Consider the following 18,973-nt stretch of genomic DNA (forward strand, 5'->3'; position numbering starts at 1 on the left):
CACCTTCCCTGCATTCTCAGCCTTATGCAAAAGGGGCCATGATGTTCAGCTGCAGGTCTGCATCCAGGGCTGTGCTTCCTCAAGGTCATAGTTTACTTAGTTAATCCCCTCACGCCCAGCACTGGGTCTGGCCCTTAGTCAGACTTCTCTGTTTATTGGGGAATGAGTAAATGGCTCAGGAAAGTTTGGAAATTCACAGAGCCCAAGCCTGGCTCTTCAAACAGATGTGCACTTAATGGATAGTTCTACAGGGCAGGTGGCGGTGGCATGGGAACCAGGTGCTTCTTGCAGGCCTACTGAATGATTTCTGTCACTCAGACCCATGTTCCTCCACCACCCTGGTTCAGTCCTCACCCCCTTTTTATGACACTTATGTAGTAGCTATAAGACAGATGAAAAGGAGTCACAAATTCTGCCTAAACCTTGTGCAAGGGAATCCCAAAGGTTGCCTCACCCTCGCAGCCTTCAAAACAGACCACAAAGAATACAGGCCTTGGCCTCCATCTGTGTGGGGGAGAGAACAGATGGCTGGTCAACTCCCCCAGAGGCCCCTGGAGACAGGCAGCGTGTGGACACAGTTGATGGGTGACCTGATGGGCAGGGTGGCTGCCAGTAGCTGTCCCTGTGGAGCTACTGTCATCAGGGTACCCCACCCAGAGGCTTGAGGATGCGGGAAGACTCTTGGCATGGAAGTGAGGTTGGAACTAATGCCAAGACAATGAGCAGAAGTTGGAGCGGGAAGAAGAGAAGATAAGCTGAGGGCCCCAAGAGAGTTGGCGAGCCTGCGCACTCAGCTCCCGGGGTCTGTCTCCAGAAGCTGGGAATGCTGGGCTCGCCCTGCTCCTCTGCTCGTGCATTGAGTCCTCACCACAACCCAACTGGCCAACGGTACAGAGGTCATTCCAGCCTTATGTGTCTTACTGTGCTGTTACATTGCTTCAGAAGTCGCATAGGCATGGGGTTCTCTATGGTGTCCTCTGACAGATCTGTTAAGCTAACGGCTGGTAAAGACGGGCACCAGCTGGGCTTGTCCCATGGGGGCCAGAGCAAGCCAGACTTCAGGGATACCAGCTGTAAGGTGGATGCTACCAGCACCTTCTACGCTAAAGCATCCTCTTCCCTGGGGAGGAGGTAGCAGCAGCTAGCTGGGAAGGGAAAGTGACTGAGAAACCTGAGATACCAGCATGGTGCCTGAGCTACGATGAGTAAACTAGTGGCATCTGGGATGCCAGGCTCAAGGTCCCAGAGGCATGGCGGTGGTTCAACAGGGAGCTAGCAACAGTACTCTGGGGGATTCATGCCTGAAGAAGAAAATTCCGTCTGTTAAAAGCAGTACCGGCAGAGGAGAAGCTAGCCGAGCATGGCAGTGTATTATTATGACCCTGGCTCTGCAATAACGTGCTTCCTTCTCACTGCCCTCTTTAGAGCAGCATGCCTTGAGCTCAGTGTAGCTAGGCAGCCACACGGAGAAGATGCCCAGTGTGGGCTGCACTCTCTCTTTCTGTGTTTTGTCTGCTTTACAATGGTGTACAAGCATTTTGTCTGCATGTATATATATATGCACCTCAGCATGCCTGGAGTCCCAGGAAACTAGAAGAGGGCTTCAGATCCCCTGGAATGGGAGTTATGTTTGATTGTAAGATACCGTATGGATGCTGGGAACCAGACCTGTGTCTTCTGCATGAGCAACACATGCTTTTAACTGGCCAGTCATCTCTCTAGCCTCTTCTTTTTCTTATTTATTATTTCTAGTATGTGTGTGTGTGTATGAGTCAGGTATGCATGTGGAGGTCAGAGGACACATTTAAGAAGTTGGTTCTCTCCTGCTCTGGGATCTAAGAACCAAACTCAAGACTGTTAAGTTTGCATGGTAAGTGCATCTACCTACTGAGCCACCCAACCCTCAATGTGTATCTCTAGAATGAATAAATCCAGGTTCCTCTCTGGATTCCATATAAGCATCTTCCTATCCACTAACCTCCCTTCTACAAAGCTGATTAAACCCAACCAATTCCAGTATAAAGGAAGGCCTGGAACCCAAGTCCAATGTATCTGCCTGAGTCTGACCTGCTACTGTCGGCCTCCTCTGGGCCTAGCATACTGCAAGCCTAAGCCAACATGCTCAGCATCCTACTCCCCCTCCCTGGGAGCCAGGCTCTGCTGCTTCCTCTCTGCTTCCTCCCCTTCTGACTTTGGCACATCTGGCTAGTCACTCAGTGCTGGAAGGTCCCAGGTAGGTCATGCATCGCTCAGGCTGCAGGGCATAGATCTGGACAGTCCTAAAACACACAGCTGGACGGGAAACAATGACTAAAGGTCATCTTGTCCTTCATATTCCATGTCCACACAGGACGTTCAAAGTTCTTTCACTCTTCCTGCACCAAAAGACCCCCGAGGACAGAAGTCTTGAGGCTCCATGGAGAGAGCTGCTCATGTTTGCTACGAATCTCACGCCCTCCACTGGGTTTTGTCTCGGGAACAGTCAGGATGCAAACTGTCTCTGCAGTGTAGGTAACTCTAAACTACAATCTTAGTTTACAGGTTCTTTCCGACCCAGCTCCTGCTAGCTCTTCTGCTGTTCCATGCCTCCCTCACTTGGGGTAAAAGGAAAGCCCTAGCAGACAGAAGTCATCAACTCCAGAACTGTAACCATGACAACACCCTAGACAACCATGATTTTAAGTCACTTATCATATTGTTTTCACCTGAGATCTAAATAACATGGACTTCCTATACTCTTTCTTTTATTTCTTTCTTTCTTTCTTCTTTCTTTTTTCTGAGGCAGGTTTCTCTGTGTAGCCTTGGCTGTCCTGGAACTTGCTCTGTAGACCAGGCTGGCCTTGAACTCACAGCTTTGCCTGCCTCTGCCTCCTGAGTGCTGGGATTAAAGGTGTGTGCCACCCATTGCCTTGCTGACTTCCTATACTTCGATGCTCACACACTCTCAGATCTGGAAGTGGCACCTGTTAGCCTCCAATTTAGGGCTCAGGAAATATGGTACCCAGGCCCCTATGCTATCTCTATATGATGAAGCTGAACACTTCCTCACCAACTACCCACGGCATCTCCCTCCTCCTGGTTGTGCCAGGGAAGCAGGACAAGTTCAGGCAAAAGCTGACCTTTACGCAATGACCTTGAAAAGTCACAGGCTTGATTCAATCATGTCACTCCAAAAGGGTATCGGAGGGAAACAGCAGACCAGGAGGCCCGGCTGAATTGCTGAGGGCTTTGTCCCAGTGAACTTTTGGGAGACTGCCTTCAGTGTCTTGACAAGGCACAGGGAAGCAAAGCTGTGACTTTAATATTAGAGTATCTAGTATGGGCACCCTTTCCTGGGGTGGCACCTCCCTACTGGTCCAGCTCTGCTCACAGTTCCTGGGTACCCTCAATCACCCCCTTAAGAACACCAATGGGAGATGCTCACGTGCCCACTCCCTGCTCACCCCTGATACCCAGGGAAGCACTCACATCAGCCGGCTCCCTGCGGTGTCCTTCACCAGTCCGCAGCCAGCTCCTGCTCAGCTCACTAAGCTCTGGGATGGGCTGTACCTTGAGCCGTACACTGTCCCCAGACTGCCGGATCATCTCCACAATTTCATCCCTGGACTTATTCTCCACATTCTGTCCGTTAATCTCCACCAGTCGATCTCCTGGCACTAGCCCCAAGGCCAGGTCCTTGGTGCCTGCTCCTGGCTCAGCAAAGTGAACCACCCGTCGATAGGCCTGACCCTCAGGGGCCCGGTCCAGCATGGTTGTGCGCCGAAGTGAGAAGCCAAAGTCTCCCGTGGGTCTTCGTTGCAACTCCAGCTCCCGGAGAGCCGGAGGTGGCGGGGGCACCACAGCAGGGAGACGTAGGTCAGCTGGGAATCTTTTAGTCACCAGCTCAGGGACTCGAGACCGTGGCCCTGGTCGAGGGACGCCTAGCCCAGGATGTTGCATTAGCTGTCCCTCAAGCGTCCTCACCTCTACCTGAGGTGATGGGGCTGCAGAGTGCTCTGAGGGGGTGGATGTCTCTGAAGCGCTCTCATCCCGGCTCCGTTGGGAGAAAGAAAAACGTTTGACAATCATCTGAGAGTTCTGCTTGGCCAGTGAGCCGAACTTGGCTGCCCGCTGCAGCACAGAGCCCCGGAAGCTGCCTTCCTCACCCTTGAGGTCATCACTGGAGCTGGCTGTACTTAGGTGGCCTGAGTCCAGGATGATGCTGCCCCGATTGCTGTCAGAGTCAATGTCAGTCAGGTGCAGGTCAGAGCCACTGGCCACCTTGATAGGGATGGGGTTGGAGATTTCCAGGCGCGTCTTGGATTCACGCTTGGAGGACCGGTTCAGGTTGAAGAAGCCACGGCGCATGCTCATCTCTTCGAGGCTCCGCAGTTCTGCGGCTGACATCCGCTCTTTCTTCTCCTTTTTCTCCTTCTTCTCTTTCCGCCCGCCATCTTTGTCCTTATCTTTCTTCATGAGATTAAACATGGTGGGTGTGCTGTTTTAGGGGGTGTACCCCCAGCGGATTACAGATGGTTAACGCAGCGTCTTTGGACCCCACCTGGCAGCTGCAAGTAAAAATAGAGAAAAACTGTTCAGTCTTTTCCAGCTCAGACAGAAGCAGCTGATACTGATAAACCAGTCACCCCTCAGAGAGTGCTAACGACGTACCAGGCACTCTGTTTTAGATAATTTGATCTAACTTCACTATTTAGACCAAAGTGAGGTGTACCTGGAGAGACTTGAACTACGGAAAGCTCGATGGCAACCTGGAACCCAAATGAAGAACGGAATAGAAAAGGAAGCAGGAAGAACTCTGCAGCATCCCCTCCCCACAAGCAGGGGAGCAATGGACTGAAGCAATGGACACCCCTGTGTAATTAGGCTCCTTCCCATGCCTGGTATCCCCAGAGCAGCAGCCTTAGCCCCTGCCTCAAAGGCCTTGAAGGGTCCAACTTTTTAAAACAATATTCATGGGGGCTGGAGAGATGGCTCAGTGGTTAAGAGCACTGGCTGCTCTTCCAGAGGTCCTGAGATCAATTCCCAGCACCCACATGGTGGTTCACAGACATCTGTAATGAGATCAGGTGCCCTCTTCTGGCCTGCAGGTATATATGCAGACAGAACACTTTAGCCATAATAAATATTAAAAAAAAAAAAGAAAAAAGAAAAAAAATAAAACAATATTCATTTGTATGAGTGTTCTGCCTGCCTGCCTGCCTGCCTGCCTGTACCACATGTGCCATAGAAGACTAGAAGGGTGTTGAATCCCTGGCTCTAGAGTTACAGTGAACAGGCCATGTGGATGCTGGGAATTGAATCCAGGCCCTCTGCAAAAACAAGTGCTTTTAACCACTGAGCCATCTTTCCAGCACCTGGGACCAGATATTATTTGATGTCTCTTATTGGGAACTACACACACACGCACACACACACGCACACGCACACGCACACGCACACACACGCACACACCCTCCTTCCTATTCAACCCCAACAGCATTTCTGCAAACATCTTCATGTCTGCTTCACAAATGAGAAAAATGCACTTAGGAAGTTAAGGTTCTACCCATGAAATAAGTGTCTCTTCTAAGGCCCTGGATGCCCAAAGTAAAGCAAGGAGGGAAGGAAGGGGAAATCCCAGACTATACACAGGACAGACAGTTGTGTGGTGGGGGTGGAGTGGGGTCAGCTAGATAAACAGGATCCTGAAAAACTCACATCCTTCCCCCGCCTCCCCCACCAACACCTAAATATAGCCTAGGGAAGAAAGTTGTGGTGGCCCCAGAGAAAGGCCGAGCTCCAAGATGTGAGCACCTATGGTCCCAACCTACCCCCACACTCATGCATACCCAATTGGGGGCAGAACTAAGAAAAACCTCGTGGGGGTGGAGCTCGGAGAGTGGTTCTTGTTCTAACCAGCAGGGAACACAAAATAGAAGTAGGCCATACCATCTAATTAGAAATTAACTGTAATTTTTCTCTCTCCATGCAAGCCTCCCCTCTGAATTCCAGACAGAGGATCTATGAACTTACCCCTCCAGTCATGCATGGCCTATTGCCAGCTCCTGAACAGGCATTTCCTCTCTCTGCCCCACCCCCACAGCCAGGCAAAGACCTGCAGCAGCCCCATTCCATTGAGAAGGGACCAACTCCCACCAACTAAGGTTCAATGCCCAGGAAGGCATCAAACCAGGAACTCCCAAGGGCCCTGTGCACTGCCTAATTGCTTCCCCTCTGCAAATCACCCTGATCCATGTGGTTCCTGGCAGGTCTTCCTTCTAAAGCAGTACTATCTATAAGAAATAAAACACAAATTAATACATATGTGTGTACATACATGCTTTTCAATGTTTAAAAAGAAACAAGTGAAGAGGATGGAGAAATGACTCAGCAGTTAAGAGCACTGGCTGCTTTTCAGGAGGACCTGGGTTTGATCCCAGTACACACATGGCAGCCCACAACCATCTCTAACTCCAGTTCCACGAGACCCAATGGCCATTTCTGGCCTCCACTGGCACCAGGCACATATGTGGTACACACACATACATGCAAACAAAGCACCCACACACATAACATAAATAACAACAAGAAAGAAATAGGTGAATTTAGGCAGGGTGACACACACCTATAGTTGTAACTACATGGAATTTCAAATTTGAGGCAAATTTGGACAGGAAATAGAAACCTTGTTTCAAAAACAAACTAAATAAACTTAAGTTTAATAATATATTTTACTTGATATAACATATTCAAATTATTGTTATCTCAACATGTAATCTTCATAAAACATTGAGATATTTAATATTCAATTTCTCATACTTAGTTCTGTTCTTAAGTACGTAAGCCAGGCAGTGGTGGTGCACGCCTTTAATCCCAGCACTCAGAAGGCAGAGGCAGGTGGATCTCCGTGAGTTAGAGGCCAGCCTGGTCTACAGAGCTAGTTCCAGGCCAGCCAAGGCAACACAGAGAAACCCTGTCTCAAAAAAAAACAAAAATAAATATATAAATAAATAGATAAATTCCTGTATGGGATTTACATTTAGAGCATAATTCAATTCAGACAGAAAACACTTCAGATATTGAGTCCAGGGCTGCTGGAGGGGCCAGTACAACTCTAGAGAACTCTAGCGATAGAATGTATCCTGGCTATAAAGTATAAGCAGGCTTAGCAAACTATGAGGAAAAAGCCAGTAAGCAGCACCACTCCATGGCCTCTGCCTTGAGTTCCTGCCCTGACTTCCCTTCAGTATGAACTATGAAAACCCTTTCCTCCTCAAACTGCTTCCGGTCATGGTGTTTATCGTGTCAAAAGCAGGAAAAATAGGACATAATGTATTCACAGGGTAAGAAATCTGGCCTGGTCACTAACTCCTTACAGCTATTATAGCAAAGAACCTATTTCCCTCTGTGACTGCAGTTTCTGTGTGTGTGCACTGGTGCACATACGTGTGGCTATACATGTGCATACGGAAGCCAGAGGTCAACAAACTCAGGCAGGGTCTTTCACTAGCCTGGAGCTCAGAGTAGGCTATGCTAGCAGGCTACTGAATCCCAGGGACCCACCTGTCTCTGCTCCCCAGCACTGGGTTACAGCCTGTACCACATTAATGCCCCACTCTCTTGCTTTTTGTTTGTTTTGTTTTTGTTTGGTTGGTTTTGGTTTTTTGAGACAGGGTTTCCCTGTGTAACAGTCCTAGCTGTCCTGGAACTAGCTCTGGTAGACCAGGCTGGCCTGAACTCACCAGAGATCCACCTGCCTCTGCCTCCTGAGGGCTGGGATTAAAGGCGGGCGCCACCACTGCCCGGCTTTTTTTTTTTTTTAGCCTGAGTCTTGGAGAAGGAATTCAGGTCTTTGTGCGCACAAGGCAAGCCCTTTACCCACTAAGCTATTGCTCCAGCTCCTCTGGCCTCAGTTTCTCCTTGGTAAACTGAAATTTTTGCTCCTAAATGTTCCAGTGAACAGTACCTGGAAGCTGGAAGACAGGAAACAAACCCCTAAAAGTCCAATCAGGAACAGTTGTGGTAAGCTGGCTCTGGACTCAGGGCAGTGGGAGTGAAGGACAGCTGGCCCTGTCTGGGGAAATATCTCCTCCCAGTGCTGATGGAACAAGGCACAGATCCATCCTGTGCCCAGCTATGGGGTCTCTGGCTGGTCACCACCCTCACTGCCCTAAAGGACTAAGGATGGCTCCAGGATACCTGGAGAAAAAAATGACAACGAATGGAAAACTCTTGGAGACTTAAGAGGGGGCAAAGAAGGGGGTCCTTGGCCACTGCCCAACCCACAGAAAACAAACTGTCAACCACGCTGTCCTTACCCAATCCTGGCTTTGCTGGAGGTTAGATAGCTGAGTACCATCAACGGAAAACAGTCCCAAGATTCTAGAATCTTTGAGCTAGAAAAGTCCCTTCGAAGTAATCTCACGAAAACCCCTCTCTCGCGGCTAGCTTGTCCCTCACTGTCACTGCAACAGGCAGGACCACAGGGACAGCTCTGACTAAAACGGCTATGGATCTTGTATCTAGGCCTGGATTTGCCACAGATCTCTAGGGGACCTTGAGCCTGTCACTTCGCTCAAGGTTGAATTAAATGATCTATCCCTCTCCCAGCTTTAAAATTCCAACAGTGTAAGTGTCTTGTGGACACAAGTTAGCTATTAACTTTCAGCCAAAGTCACTCCTCTCATTACAAGCCCAGGGCCTAGGAGGCTGCACCGTGAGTCACTTACGGCTCCTGTCCTGCCACTACTATCTGCACAGCTCACAAGGTGCCCCATGTGGTTGGGCTTGGCTGTGGGTCAAGTCTCCCCTGAGCCATGTGTCTACCACTACCTGCCTGCCTCCACAGAGCCTCTCTCCAGAACCAAATCTGCAATGCAGTTGCAGCGGCCGCTGTATGCCTCAGCCTTGCTCTGTTCTCAAGAGTCCGTGGACTTGCCAGCCGCCCCTGTCCTCAGAGGAAAACCTCCAGCAGCTCTGAAACCACCACCACCCAGATCCTCATTCTGGCGGTCTCCTGCCCCGCCCCTTCCTCTCTTGCCCTCTCCCTTCCTTCGGTGACTTTAGCCTTGTAATCATCCTGACTTCTGTCTCTAACTCCCCTGACCAGGAAGCTTTCCCTAATTTTGACTGGAGGAAAGGTAAGTATGTCCCTAAGTTATCTTGACCCTCCTGTCTTGAAGAATAATTTGTCGTCTCAGCTGCTTTATCATTTTAGGACAGTGAGCCTCTTTTTTGCTTTGTTTGTTTCTGGGCCCCCCCCCCCCCCGTACTCCCCCCCTCCCCACACACAGGTTTTCTCTATCCCTACCTGGCCTTGTACTCCCAGAGATCCACCTGCCTCTGCCTCCCCCGATTGCGGAGATTAAAGGCATGCCTTATCACCGGCCCAGCTTAGGACAGTGAGCCTCTTGAAGGCAAGGACCACCCAACTCAAAGGTGCCCCCATCAGCCCAAAGAACAAGAATAAATAATTTACATGTCCACAAAATACACGTTACTCATGCAACAAGAATGAATCTGAACCATAGAAACAAGAACGAAAGGAACTATTGACAAAAGCATACACGTTAATACGATTCTGTTTGGGTTTTGTTTTGATGGGGTTTCTCTGAGTAACAGCCCTGGCTGTCCTGGAACTCGCACTATAGACCAAACTGGCCTTGAACTCAGAAATCTGCCTGCCTCTGCCTCCCGAGTGCTGGGATTACAGGTGTAAACTACCAAAGCCTGGCTTTAGATCTTTGTATAAAGACGGTAAAGCCCAAAGGTGTGAAGGTGGGCCAGGGAGCACATGGCCAGATGAAGCTGCTGGAGTCCACAGCCCCCATAACTACTGCTAAGAATACAGACAGGAAATTCATGGATGCAGACACACAAAAGGCAGCTTCCGTAACAGACACAGACACAGGATACGAACACATAGTATTTTTCACTTAATAGTTTAATAAAAAACTTCAAGAGCAATATCACCTAGGGCATGGGAAACAGACTCTCATATATGCTGATCAAAGTACACACTGATGTGATTTCTTTTAAAAAAACTGTTAATTGGATTGATTTATTCTAGGGGTGGGGGCAGATATGCACAGGTGAAGGTCAAAGGACAACTTGTAGAAGTCACTTCTCTCTTTCCAGGCTCAGGGGATCAAACTCAGAACTCAGGTCAACAGTCTCGGTGGCAATGCCTTTACCTGCTGAGTCACCTCACCCGCCCCATAAGTTCTTTCTTTTGAGTATCAAAAAGGCCTGGTCACTTTTATTATAAAAATAGGAACTGCTATGCTAGCCTAGCAGTGGTGACGAAAGCCTGTAATCCCAGCACTTGGAGGCAGGGGCAGGCAGAGTTCTGAGTTTGAGGACAGTTTGGTCTATAGAGTGAGTTCCAGGACAACCAGGGAGACAAAGAGAAATCCTCTCTGGGGATGGGGGGATGGGGGAACAGGAACTGCTTCACGAACTTGTATGTGATCCTTGCCAGGCACCATGCTAATCCCTGGATTATTCAATTTTAGTGTACACACTGTGGGAGTGAACCCTGGCATAATTTTCTAGTAGAGCAAGCAGGTGGTTCTTATGAAATCACCTATATACATTCCTTTAGACCAGTTCAAATATCTTAAAATTTTATGTGTATATGTGAGTATATACTTGAGAAACACCATGTGTGTGCAGGTACATGAAAAAGCCAGAAAAGGGTGTCCAGTCCCTTGGAGTTGTTGTTACAAGTGGTTGTAAATCCAGGCCCTGGTAGCAAATGTCTTTGAAGGTGGATCTCTGTGAGTTCAAGGTCAGTATGGTCTACTAGCAAGTTCCAGGAGTGTCAAGGCTACACAGAGAAACCCTGTCTCGAAAAACCAAAAAAGAAAAAAGAAAACAACAACAAAGTTGTTATGAGCTGTACAGAACTGAATTTGGGTCCTCTGGAGGTGGAGCAAGTGCTCTTAACCACAGTGCATCTCTCCAGCCCCTGCCTGATCAATTCTACTTGTGGGTCATCTATAGATGGTCCATAGAATAAACATAACTAATCTTTTGTGGCTTTATTTATAATGGCAAATCTATAAACATGAATGTGCATCACTAGAGGAACAGCTAAAGTATAAAATAACCAGGAAGTTATTAAAAGAATGAGGTAGAGGCTGTGGGTATGATTCAGCGTTAGGGAGTTTGTCTAGCATGTACAAGGCTAGAGGTTCAATTCCCCAGACTGAAAAAAAAAAAGGAGGGGGTACATTTGTGTATACTGACTGGAAAAATTCCATATTCCATAGTGTTAAATATGAAGAGCTAGTTATTGGACAGTATATACTGATTTCTTTTTTAATGTGTACAAGTGTTCTGTATAGGGACCACTTGCAAGTCTGGTGCTTCCGGAAGCTGCAAGAGGGCACTGGCTACCTTAGAACTGATTACAGAAGGCATGAGCCACCATGTGAGTGCTCTGGAAGAGCTAAGGTGTCTCCCCAGGCCCATGCTGCTAAATTTTTTCCTTGTTTTATTTTTGGAGACAGGGTTCCTCTGTCTAACAGCCCTGACTGTCCTGGAACTCACTCTGTAGACCAGGTTGGCCTTGAACTCACAGAGATCCACCTGCCTCTGCCTCCAGAGTTCTGGGATTAAAGGTGTGCGCCACAACCACTCAGCCGCTAAATTTTTTTAATGTATGTATGTATGTGTATGTGAATGTACATGTGTATAGTACATATTTTATTTGCATGTTCAAGATGGGAAATGTATGCTTTGAAGAGATACAGATTTTAGAACAGCTAAAAAAACAGATTTGTGGTATATGTGTGCGTGCATGTGTGCATGCTTTTAATTTTTATTACATTTTATTTATTTATCTGTGTATATGCGCTTATGTACCACAGCACCACTGCAGACATAAAAGGTCAACTTGTGAAAGTTCTCTCCTTCTATCTACCATGAAATCCCCAGGAATTGAACTCGGATCGTCGGGCTTGGCAGCAAGTACCTTTACCAGCTGAGTCATTTTTCTGGCCCGTGTTATAACTTTTTACAATGTGAATATTCAGCTGGTAGGTATATATGTGTCCGAGTGTGGGCAAGGGAACTGAGTGGAATGGGATTTTGAGCAACGTTTCTGCATGCTTTATTTTCTACAGAAAACATAAAAATACGTATGTTAACTTATATTTTGATGTAACATTTAACTTTCTCTCTACACATCCATGTAACAAGCCTTTAAAAGTTCTGCAGAGCTGGCCAAATATAGCTCAGCGGTAAAGGGTTTGACTGACACCTGTGACAGGCCTGCACAAAAAACAAAACAAAAGGTCTGACTCTAGAGTCGGAGATGGGGAGGGTGACCATTTCATAAAATGAAAAAGGGATTCTTGCAATCTAGTGAGTGAGCAATCCCCTGGCATCAAAGCTGTAAACAGCATTTGCCATGGTCAGTATAAGGCTTGCCTTCTTGTCTTCAAAACTTTCAAGTGGTGTTCTGTGGCTTTAGTACAGAATTAAATGGACCATCCTGCCGCGGGCAAAGCAGAAACCCCAGGAAATGGAAACTCCTATAGCATTAGTGTCCCCAAACGGAGGCCCTAACTAGGCTGCTGTGGATGGATCCTTAGATCAGTCTCCCGCCCCCACCCCACCCCACCCTCATAAATAAATACAAAGGAAATGCCTTTCCCGAGGGGGCCGGCCTCTCTCCCTTGGCCTCTGACCTCGGGAGCCGTGGTTCCCTCCAGCCGAGGTCCCTCTCCCCAGGCCGGCCTGCCCTGCGACAGTGCAGCGCCACGCAGGGTCGCGCAGGCTGACCTGGCCCGCGCCCGCCGCTTCTGCTGAGCTCCGCAGTGCCGCGTGACTCACTGCCAGGTCACACGGAGCTTATCTGGCTCCAGGTGTGCACGCTTCTCACATGACATCAGCCGGCCCGCCCAGAGCAGCCCAGTAGCCCCGTGGCCCTCGGCGTTTCCTCGCCAGCCAGCCCGCAGAGCAAACGGCAGCATCTGCAGTCCGGCACCGCCTGCTGCTGCGGAGCCCTCTCCCACAACAAGCAGCAAGCAGCAGAGGCCAGGGAGGACCAGGGCGGGAGAATGCCTGAGGCCCAGCCCTCTCTCCAAGTGTCACCTCAGCATCCAGTGCCTCCTGTCCGCAGCCCAATCCTGCCATCCCTCCGCAGGTCATCCACCCCTTCTACGTGACCTTGAGCAAGTGGCATCTCCTCTCCAGCCTCGGGTCTTCCAACAGTAAAATCTTTATGGGTCTGAATGCACAGACTTGCCCCAAACCTCTGCTTAAAGGAAATTCTGCTTTACTACAAGATACAGGTTCGAATCCCTCTCTGTCTCAGACTTGCCGTGTGACCTTGAACCCAACACTATCTCTCTGAACACAGAATTTATAAATATATAAATTTGACTATATATGTATATATATATATATATGTATATGTGTATATATGTAATATATATAGCCAAAGACGATGAAGTACCTGGCAAAAAGAGAAACCCATCGATGAGTCCTGTAAAAGCCTCATCTACAACATAAAACCCCCGTTTGTCTACACAGAAATGTCAAGGGAACGCGGATCATTTACAAGTCACACAATTCCTACCTCATAAAAAGGTAGAAGATGGGAGGAAGATGAAGCAAGTGTGTGAGGGGGGAACTAGAGAGTCACCACCTACTCCTGCCACTCTAGCTCCTAACTCAGTAGAGCTGCTCTGCAGCCTCTAATTCTGGCTACCCCAGAAAATAGTTTAAAAAAAAATAGACCTCAGTAGAGCTGGGGTGGGGAAAGAAAAGGATGACTGGGGTAGGATGAGGCGTAAAGATCTTAAAGCAGCCAGGATCCAACCAAAGCACAACTTTAAAACTTCATTCCTGAGTGTTGGGAGGACGCACAGTGGCTCCCCAGCCCTTCAGTTTTACCCTCCAGACCAGGACTCACGTAAAAGCTCTGCTTCCAGTCTTCGGTGCCCACTCCGGAGGCTAGGGGCAGATCTGTGGTTTGACCCAGCAAGAACGGCCCTGCTGCCCCGAAATCCTTTGACACACTTAGACTGGATGAAGACTTCCAGAGTCCCAACTCCCTGCTCCACCCCAGCAGGGTGGATTCCCTTTTCACGGAAAGCCCAGTTCTGCTCCACCCAGTGCACCTACAGATACCTGCTTCAGGAGAGTCTTAGACTTTTCAGGTCCCATTTTTGAAGACACGTGCCCCCTTCAGGGAGCAGCCTCCAACAAAGCCATTGAAAAGGGATCTATCTGGGCAATAAGCCCAGACAGCACTGGAGTTAGGAAGGGCACCATCCCTGTGATGAAGGTTTCTGAGGAAGAAGCCTTCAGACACACAACCTGGGACCTGAGCCAGACCAGGAGAGAGCAAACAAACAAGATACTCAGATACCAAGTATCCGGTAGTCAACTATCCAAAGTCCAAGCTCTCAAAGGAAGTGTCCATAGCCTGTGACCTTCCTACTCACTCCCTCCTCCCCTGGCTACAACCCTTCCTCAGTCCCCTCAGCCTGCAACACAACAGCTCACCCCATTGTTTTCCTGGAATTGAGGCTCCACTCCCAGTATCCTTAATCCCCAATAGCAAAGCACACCTCCACCCAAGGCTATATATAACCAGCCAAGTCTCGTCCAGGACCAGGAAGATGCTTCCTGGAAAACCTCCTTACAAAAGGACAGAGGGGAAGCTGAGGAGGTTACAGGTCTTTGGCAAAGACTCAACAAGGCCTGTCAGGAAGCCAGAGACATCAGGAGGGCAACTTTCAATATTCCCAAATAGAAAGTAGCCCCAGAACCAGAAAGGGTGGGTGCACAGTTTAGCCAAGCCTATTGCCATGGCAACAGGACACCAACCTGCTCAAGAAAAAAGCTCCAGATTTGGTGAGCATAAGCCAAGGCAGCCAGAATTCATCATCCTGCTAGAGAGGCCCGCGCTTAGCCCTGCAGTGAACTTCACCTTCTTTCCAATATGATCCAGTGCATTCGCTCAACTACCGTGGGGCGTTTTCAGGGGCGCCTCAGCCACAGATAAGTCAGGGACACAGAGAGGCACAGTCGACCTATGCAAACAAGCGCAGCGCATTAGTGAGTTGAAGGGAGAGGGATCCTAATTCTATTAACTGGAGGTCTACCTGAGGGCAGGAAGGCCCCACAGGGCAGCCCCCTCCAGGAAATGCTTCCTTGGCCTCTCCACCACACACCAGGAGGCTGACAAACACACTTCTTGTTGGATAAAAGACCAGGCAAAATGAGTACAGAAATAAGTTGGCTGTCCTCCCCTTCCCACCTCCAGCCACCCGAGCTCCTTCTGGCGGCAGTCTTTCCAACTAATCAGTCAGACACATGTGCCTTGCCCCAGGGCGACACCCCCACAACAATGCTCCAACCTGTGGTGTGTGCCGGCAGGCCTTATCTCTTCCAGGAGTGTGACCCCCACTTCTTGGGTCATGCTGGGTACCAACCCGTGTGCCTCTAGCACAGGGAAGGGCGGGGGCACCTGACCCTGCCACCTCCCCTTCCATTGGCGAAACAACTGGCATGGCAGGTTCGCAGGGCGGGGCATCGGTGCTCTCTCCCAGAGGCCTGGGGCAAGCTGCCCTACCTTCCCACACACACCCCACCCCTTGCAGGGAAAGGTGAAGTGGGCAACCAGTTAAGCGGGACAGGCCTACACTGCTGATCCCCCTAGTCTGACATTCGCCCACCCGCCCCCATCATCTGTCCCAAGAGGAGGGGGCCCGGGAAGCGGGGTCTCCATTGTTTTGCCAGCTGTCTAGCAGCTGCTCTTTTGAGAGGAGCCCGCTGTCGGCCTGGCAGTGAAAGGGTGAAGGCCGCTGGCAGGGATAAAGGACTCGGCGGAGGTGCTCGCCTTCCTCGCTGTCTTCCTCAGTGCCTCACCCGCTCGCTTCATTTGGGGGTCTCGGGCCTAGCCAAGAGATGCCCCCCGACCCAGTTCCGAGGCTGCAACCCCCATCCCACAGCTTAGGGCCACCTGGGTCCTCTAAACCTTCAGTCCCTCCCCAGCCAAAGGCCACCCTATCCTGCCTCCGGCGCCCAGCCTGCCAGCCCGGGCCCCACGCTTTCCCTGCCCGCCGCTCTCGATCGGCCCCCACCCAGGCAGTCCGGCCCCGCGACGCCGCCAGGGACAGAGCCTAGAGTCCGGGCCGCCGCTTCCAATGGACAGGGGAGGAGCAGGAGCCTGCGGGCCCCGCCGGCCGGCCCGAGCCCACCGCGCTACCCTCCCGGGCCCGGCTCACCCCCGCGGGACTGCCCAGTACTCACCGGCTGCCGGAGCCCGCCCGGCAGGCAGCAGGAGCGGAGACGCGGCATCCAGCGGCCCCGGCCGCGTCCCGGCTGGAGCGCAGCACGGCGCAGCGCAGCGCCGCCCCCCGCGCCCGCGCGAGTCGAGCGGACCGAACGGCGCCCCCTGCTGGAGGCTGATCGGATAGACACCCGCCGGCCTAATGCCGGGGCGAGCCGCCAGACTTGAGCCAAGGGGGCGCCCGGCGCTGCCCAGAGGTGCCCACGCTGGACTCCAAAACCCTAGAGGCTGTGCCTGAGAGGTCTTGCCTAGAGATTTGTCTGCTTTAACTGCTGGAGACTGCGGGCATATCTGAAGGTGCTGAGCTACACTGTCCAGGGAAGACACCAGAGGGACGTGCTAAATGTTTTGAAGTTCTACCCAAGGCAGGCACTGGACATTCATGGACTTGGTCAGGATAGAACTGTTCAAAGGTTATAATTGAGTCTTGGTGGCTGCCGCTTCCCAGAGTGGTTCGCAGAGGTACACCAAAGTCCCTGCTGGATGGTGCCAACTGGCTAAATCCAATGGGCACTTCCAAAGCTCCACCCCAAGGTGGGAACAGGCTCTCAATGGCTTAGTGTAAGAACGCGCTTGAAGCTCTAAGAGGTCTGTCTAACACCTGCAAGGCCCCAAATCCAGAGCCAGCATGGAGGCGGACGAAAAGCTCAAACACCAAATGGTGGCGGGGACGCAACTACTGTGAAAGACGATTTATTTAGTTTAACTAACTTATTCATTTTATTTTTTTGATACAGGTTTCTTTGTGTAGCCCTGGCTCTCCTGGAACTCTTTCTGTAGACCAGGCTGGCCTTGAATTCGGAGATCCACCTGCCTCTGCCTCCAGAAGGCTGGGATGAAAGGTGAGAGCCACTACACCCGTCTCTCAAAGACAGTTTCTCACAAAATTTAACCTCTTCTTGATATTTACCCAAATTAATTGAAATTATGTACACACAAAAACCTGCATGACTTTCTAACAGCGTCCTTCATAATCACCAAAACACAGAAGTGAGCAATATCTCTTTAGCTGGTGACTAAGCCCTCAAAGGGTATAAAACATCTAGACAATGAAACTCAGAGTCAAACAGAAATGAGCAACCAAGCCACGGAAAGATGCAGAGGAGCCCTTATTGCACATTACTAGGTGAAAGAAGCCAACTGGAGAAGGCTCCATACTCTGTGATCCCAGTCCTATGTTGTCCTGGAAAAGGCAGAACTAGTGAAGTTCCTCTAGAGGTGGTGGAAGGTTGGCGGTATCAGGAGCTAGGGTGGAGAGATGAACAGAAAGGCAGAGCCCCGGGATTTTTAAAGGGTGGTAATACTATTCTGTACGATATTACATTGGTGAACACATGTCACGATACATTTTTGGATACCCATAGATTGTATGTCACCTCTGATGAACCTCAGCTGGTGTGCGGGGTAGTTTTATGTCAACTTGGCAAAGGCTAAAGGCACCTGAGAGGAGGGAGCCTCCATTGAGACAATGTCTCCATAAGATCCGCCACAGGCAAGCCAGTAGGGCACTTTCTTCATTAGTGGTTGATGGGGAGGGCCCAGACCATTGTGGATGGGGCCATTCCTGGGCTGGTGGTTCTGGATGCCGTAAGAAAGCTGGCTGAGCAAGCCATGGGCAGCTCCCCTCTGTGGCCTCTGCACCAGCTCCTGCCTCCTGCTTGAGTTCCTGTCCTGACTTCTTTGGGTGATGAACAGTGCTGTGGGAGAGCAGAAATAACCCTTTCCTCCCCAATTTGCTTGTGGTTATGGTGTTTCAGCACAGCAGTAGAAATCCTAAGATATCTCGGAATCCGGGCAGTGGTGGCGCACACCTTTAATCCCAGCACTTGGGAGGCAGAGGCAGGTGGACCTCTAAGCTTGAGGCCAGCCTGGTCTACAGAACGAATTCCATGACAGCCAGGGCCACACAGAGAAACTGTGTCTTGGAAAAAACATAAACAACAACATAAAACCTCTCTGTACTTTCCACTCGATTTTACAATAAATGTCAAACTGAATGTTGTTTGTTTGGATTTGTGTTTGATTGAATTTTTGGTTTTGGTTTGAGACAGGGTCTCAGTATGCAGTTATGGCTGACCTGGAACTCTCTATGTAGACCAGCCTGGCATCGAACTCACAGAGACCTGCTGTCTCTGCCTCCTGAGTTCTGGGTTAGAGGTGTGTACCACCACTTTGTCTTTGCTATAAACAGAAGTAAAGGTAAAACTTCTCCCCCCACCACAGAAAAAAAATATCAGAGGCATGGCCCCATAAAATAATGCAGGGCCAGTTCTTTAATAATTGTTCTTGACACACTGATTTGTTTAACTCGGGCTGGCCTTGAACTTCCAAAGGCTGGATTGCTCAATGGATCACCATGTCATTTTATGGGAGACTAGGATGGGATCACACCCAGGATTTTGTGAATGCTAAGAACTGGGCTATACTCCAACCTTGTTCTTTTGTTTGTTTTTGTGACAGGGTCCTGTTCTATAACTCTGACTGATCTGCAGCTCACTATGTAGCCCAGACTCCTCCCTAAGCCTCTAAAGTACTGAGATTACAGATGTAGCCCGTACCCATCTTGTTTTGTTTTGTTTCTCTAAGATTTATTTATTGCTGGGCAGTGGTGGTGCACACCTTTAATCCCAGCACTTCAGAGGCAGGAGTATCTCTGTGGGTTTGAAGCCAACCTGGTCTACA

The 18,973-nt window shown here is 49.9% G+C and overlaps 1 protein-coding gene across 20 annotated transcripts in view; it reads right to left on the reverse strand.

Annotated features, from left to right (window-relative positions):
- Positions 1–16,373, reverse strand: part of Myo18a (myosin XVIIIA) — a 99,500-nt gene extending 83,127 nt beyond the window's left edge. For 13 of the 20 annotated variants that reach the window (XM_038325168.2, XM_038325166.2, XM_038325165.2 and 10 more), the window contains exons 1-3: positions 16,252–16,373; positions 14,824–15,029; positions 3,469–4,547 (exon numbers count right to left, since the gene is read on the reverse strand). In XM_038325168.2, coding sequence (XP_038181096.1) covers positions 3,469–4,467 — 999 coding nt within the window. In that variant the 5' untranslated portion in view covers positions 4,468–4,547; positions 14,824–15,029; positions 16,252–16,373. Of the gene's footprint in view, positions 1–3,468; positions 4,550–14,121; positions 14,265–14,823; positions 15,030–15,256; positions 15,281–15,356; positions 15,477–16,251 lie in introns of those variants that run through there. The other 7 variants (XM_038325152.2, XM_038325150.2, XM_038325154.2 and 4 more) reach the window with 7 other exon arrangements.
- Between the last annotated feature and the right edge of the window lie 2,600 nt (positions 16,374–18,973).

Source organism: Arvicola amphibius, chromosome 4, assembly GCF_903992535.2.
Source record: "Arvicola amphibius chromosome 4, mArvAmp1.2, whole genome shotgun sequence".
Lineage (NCBI taxonomy): Eukaryota > Metazoa > Chordata > Mammalia > Rodentia > Cricetidae > Arvicola > Arvicola amphibius.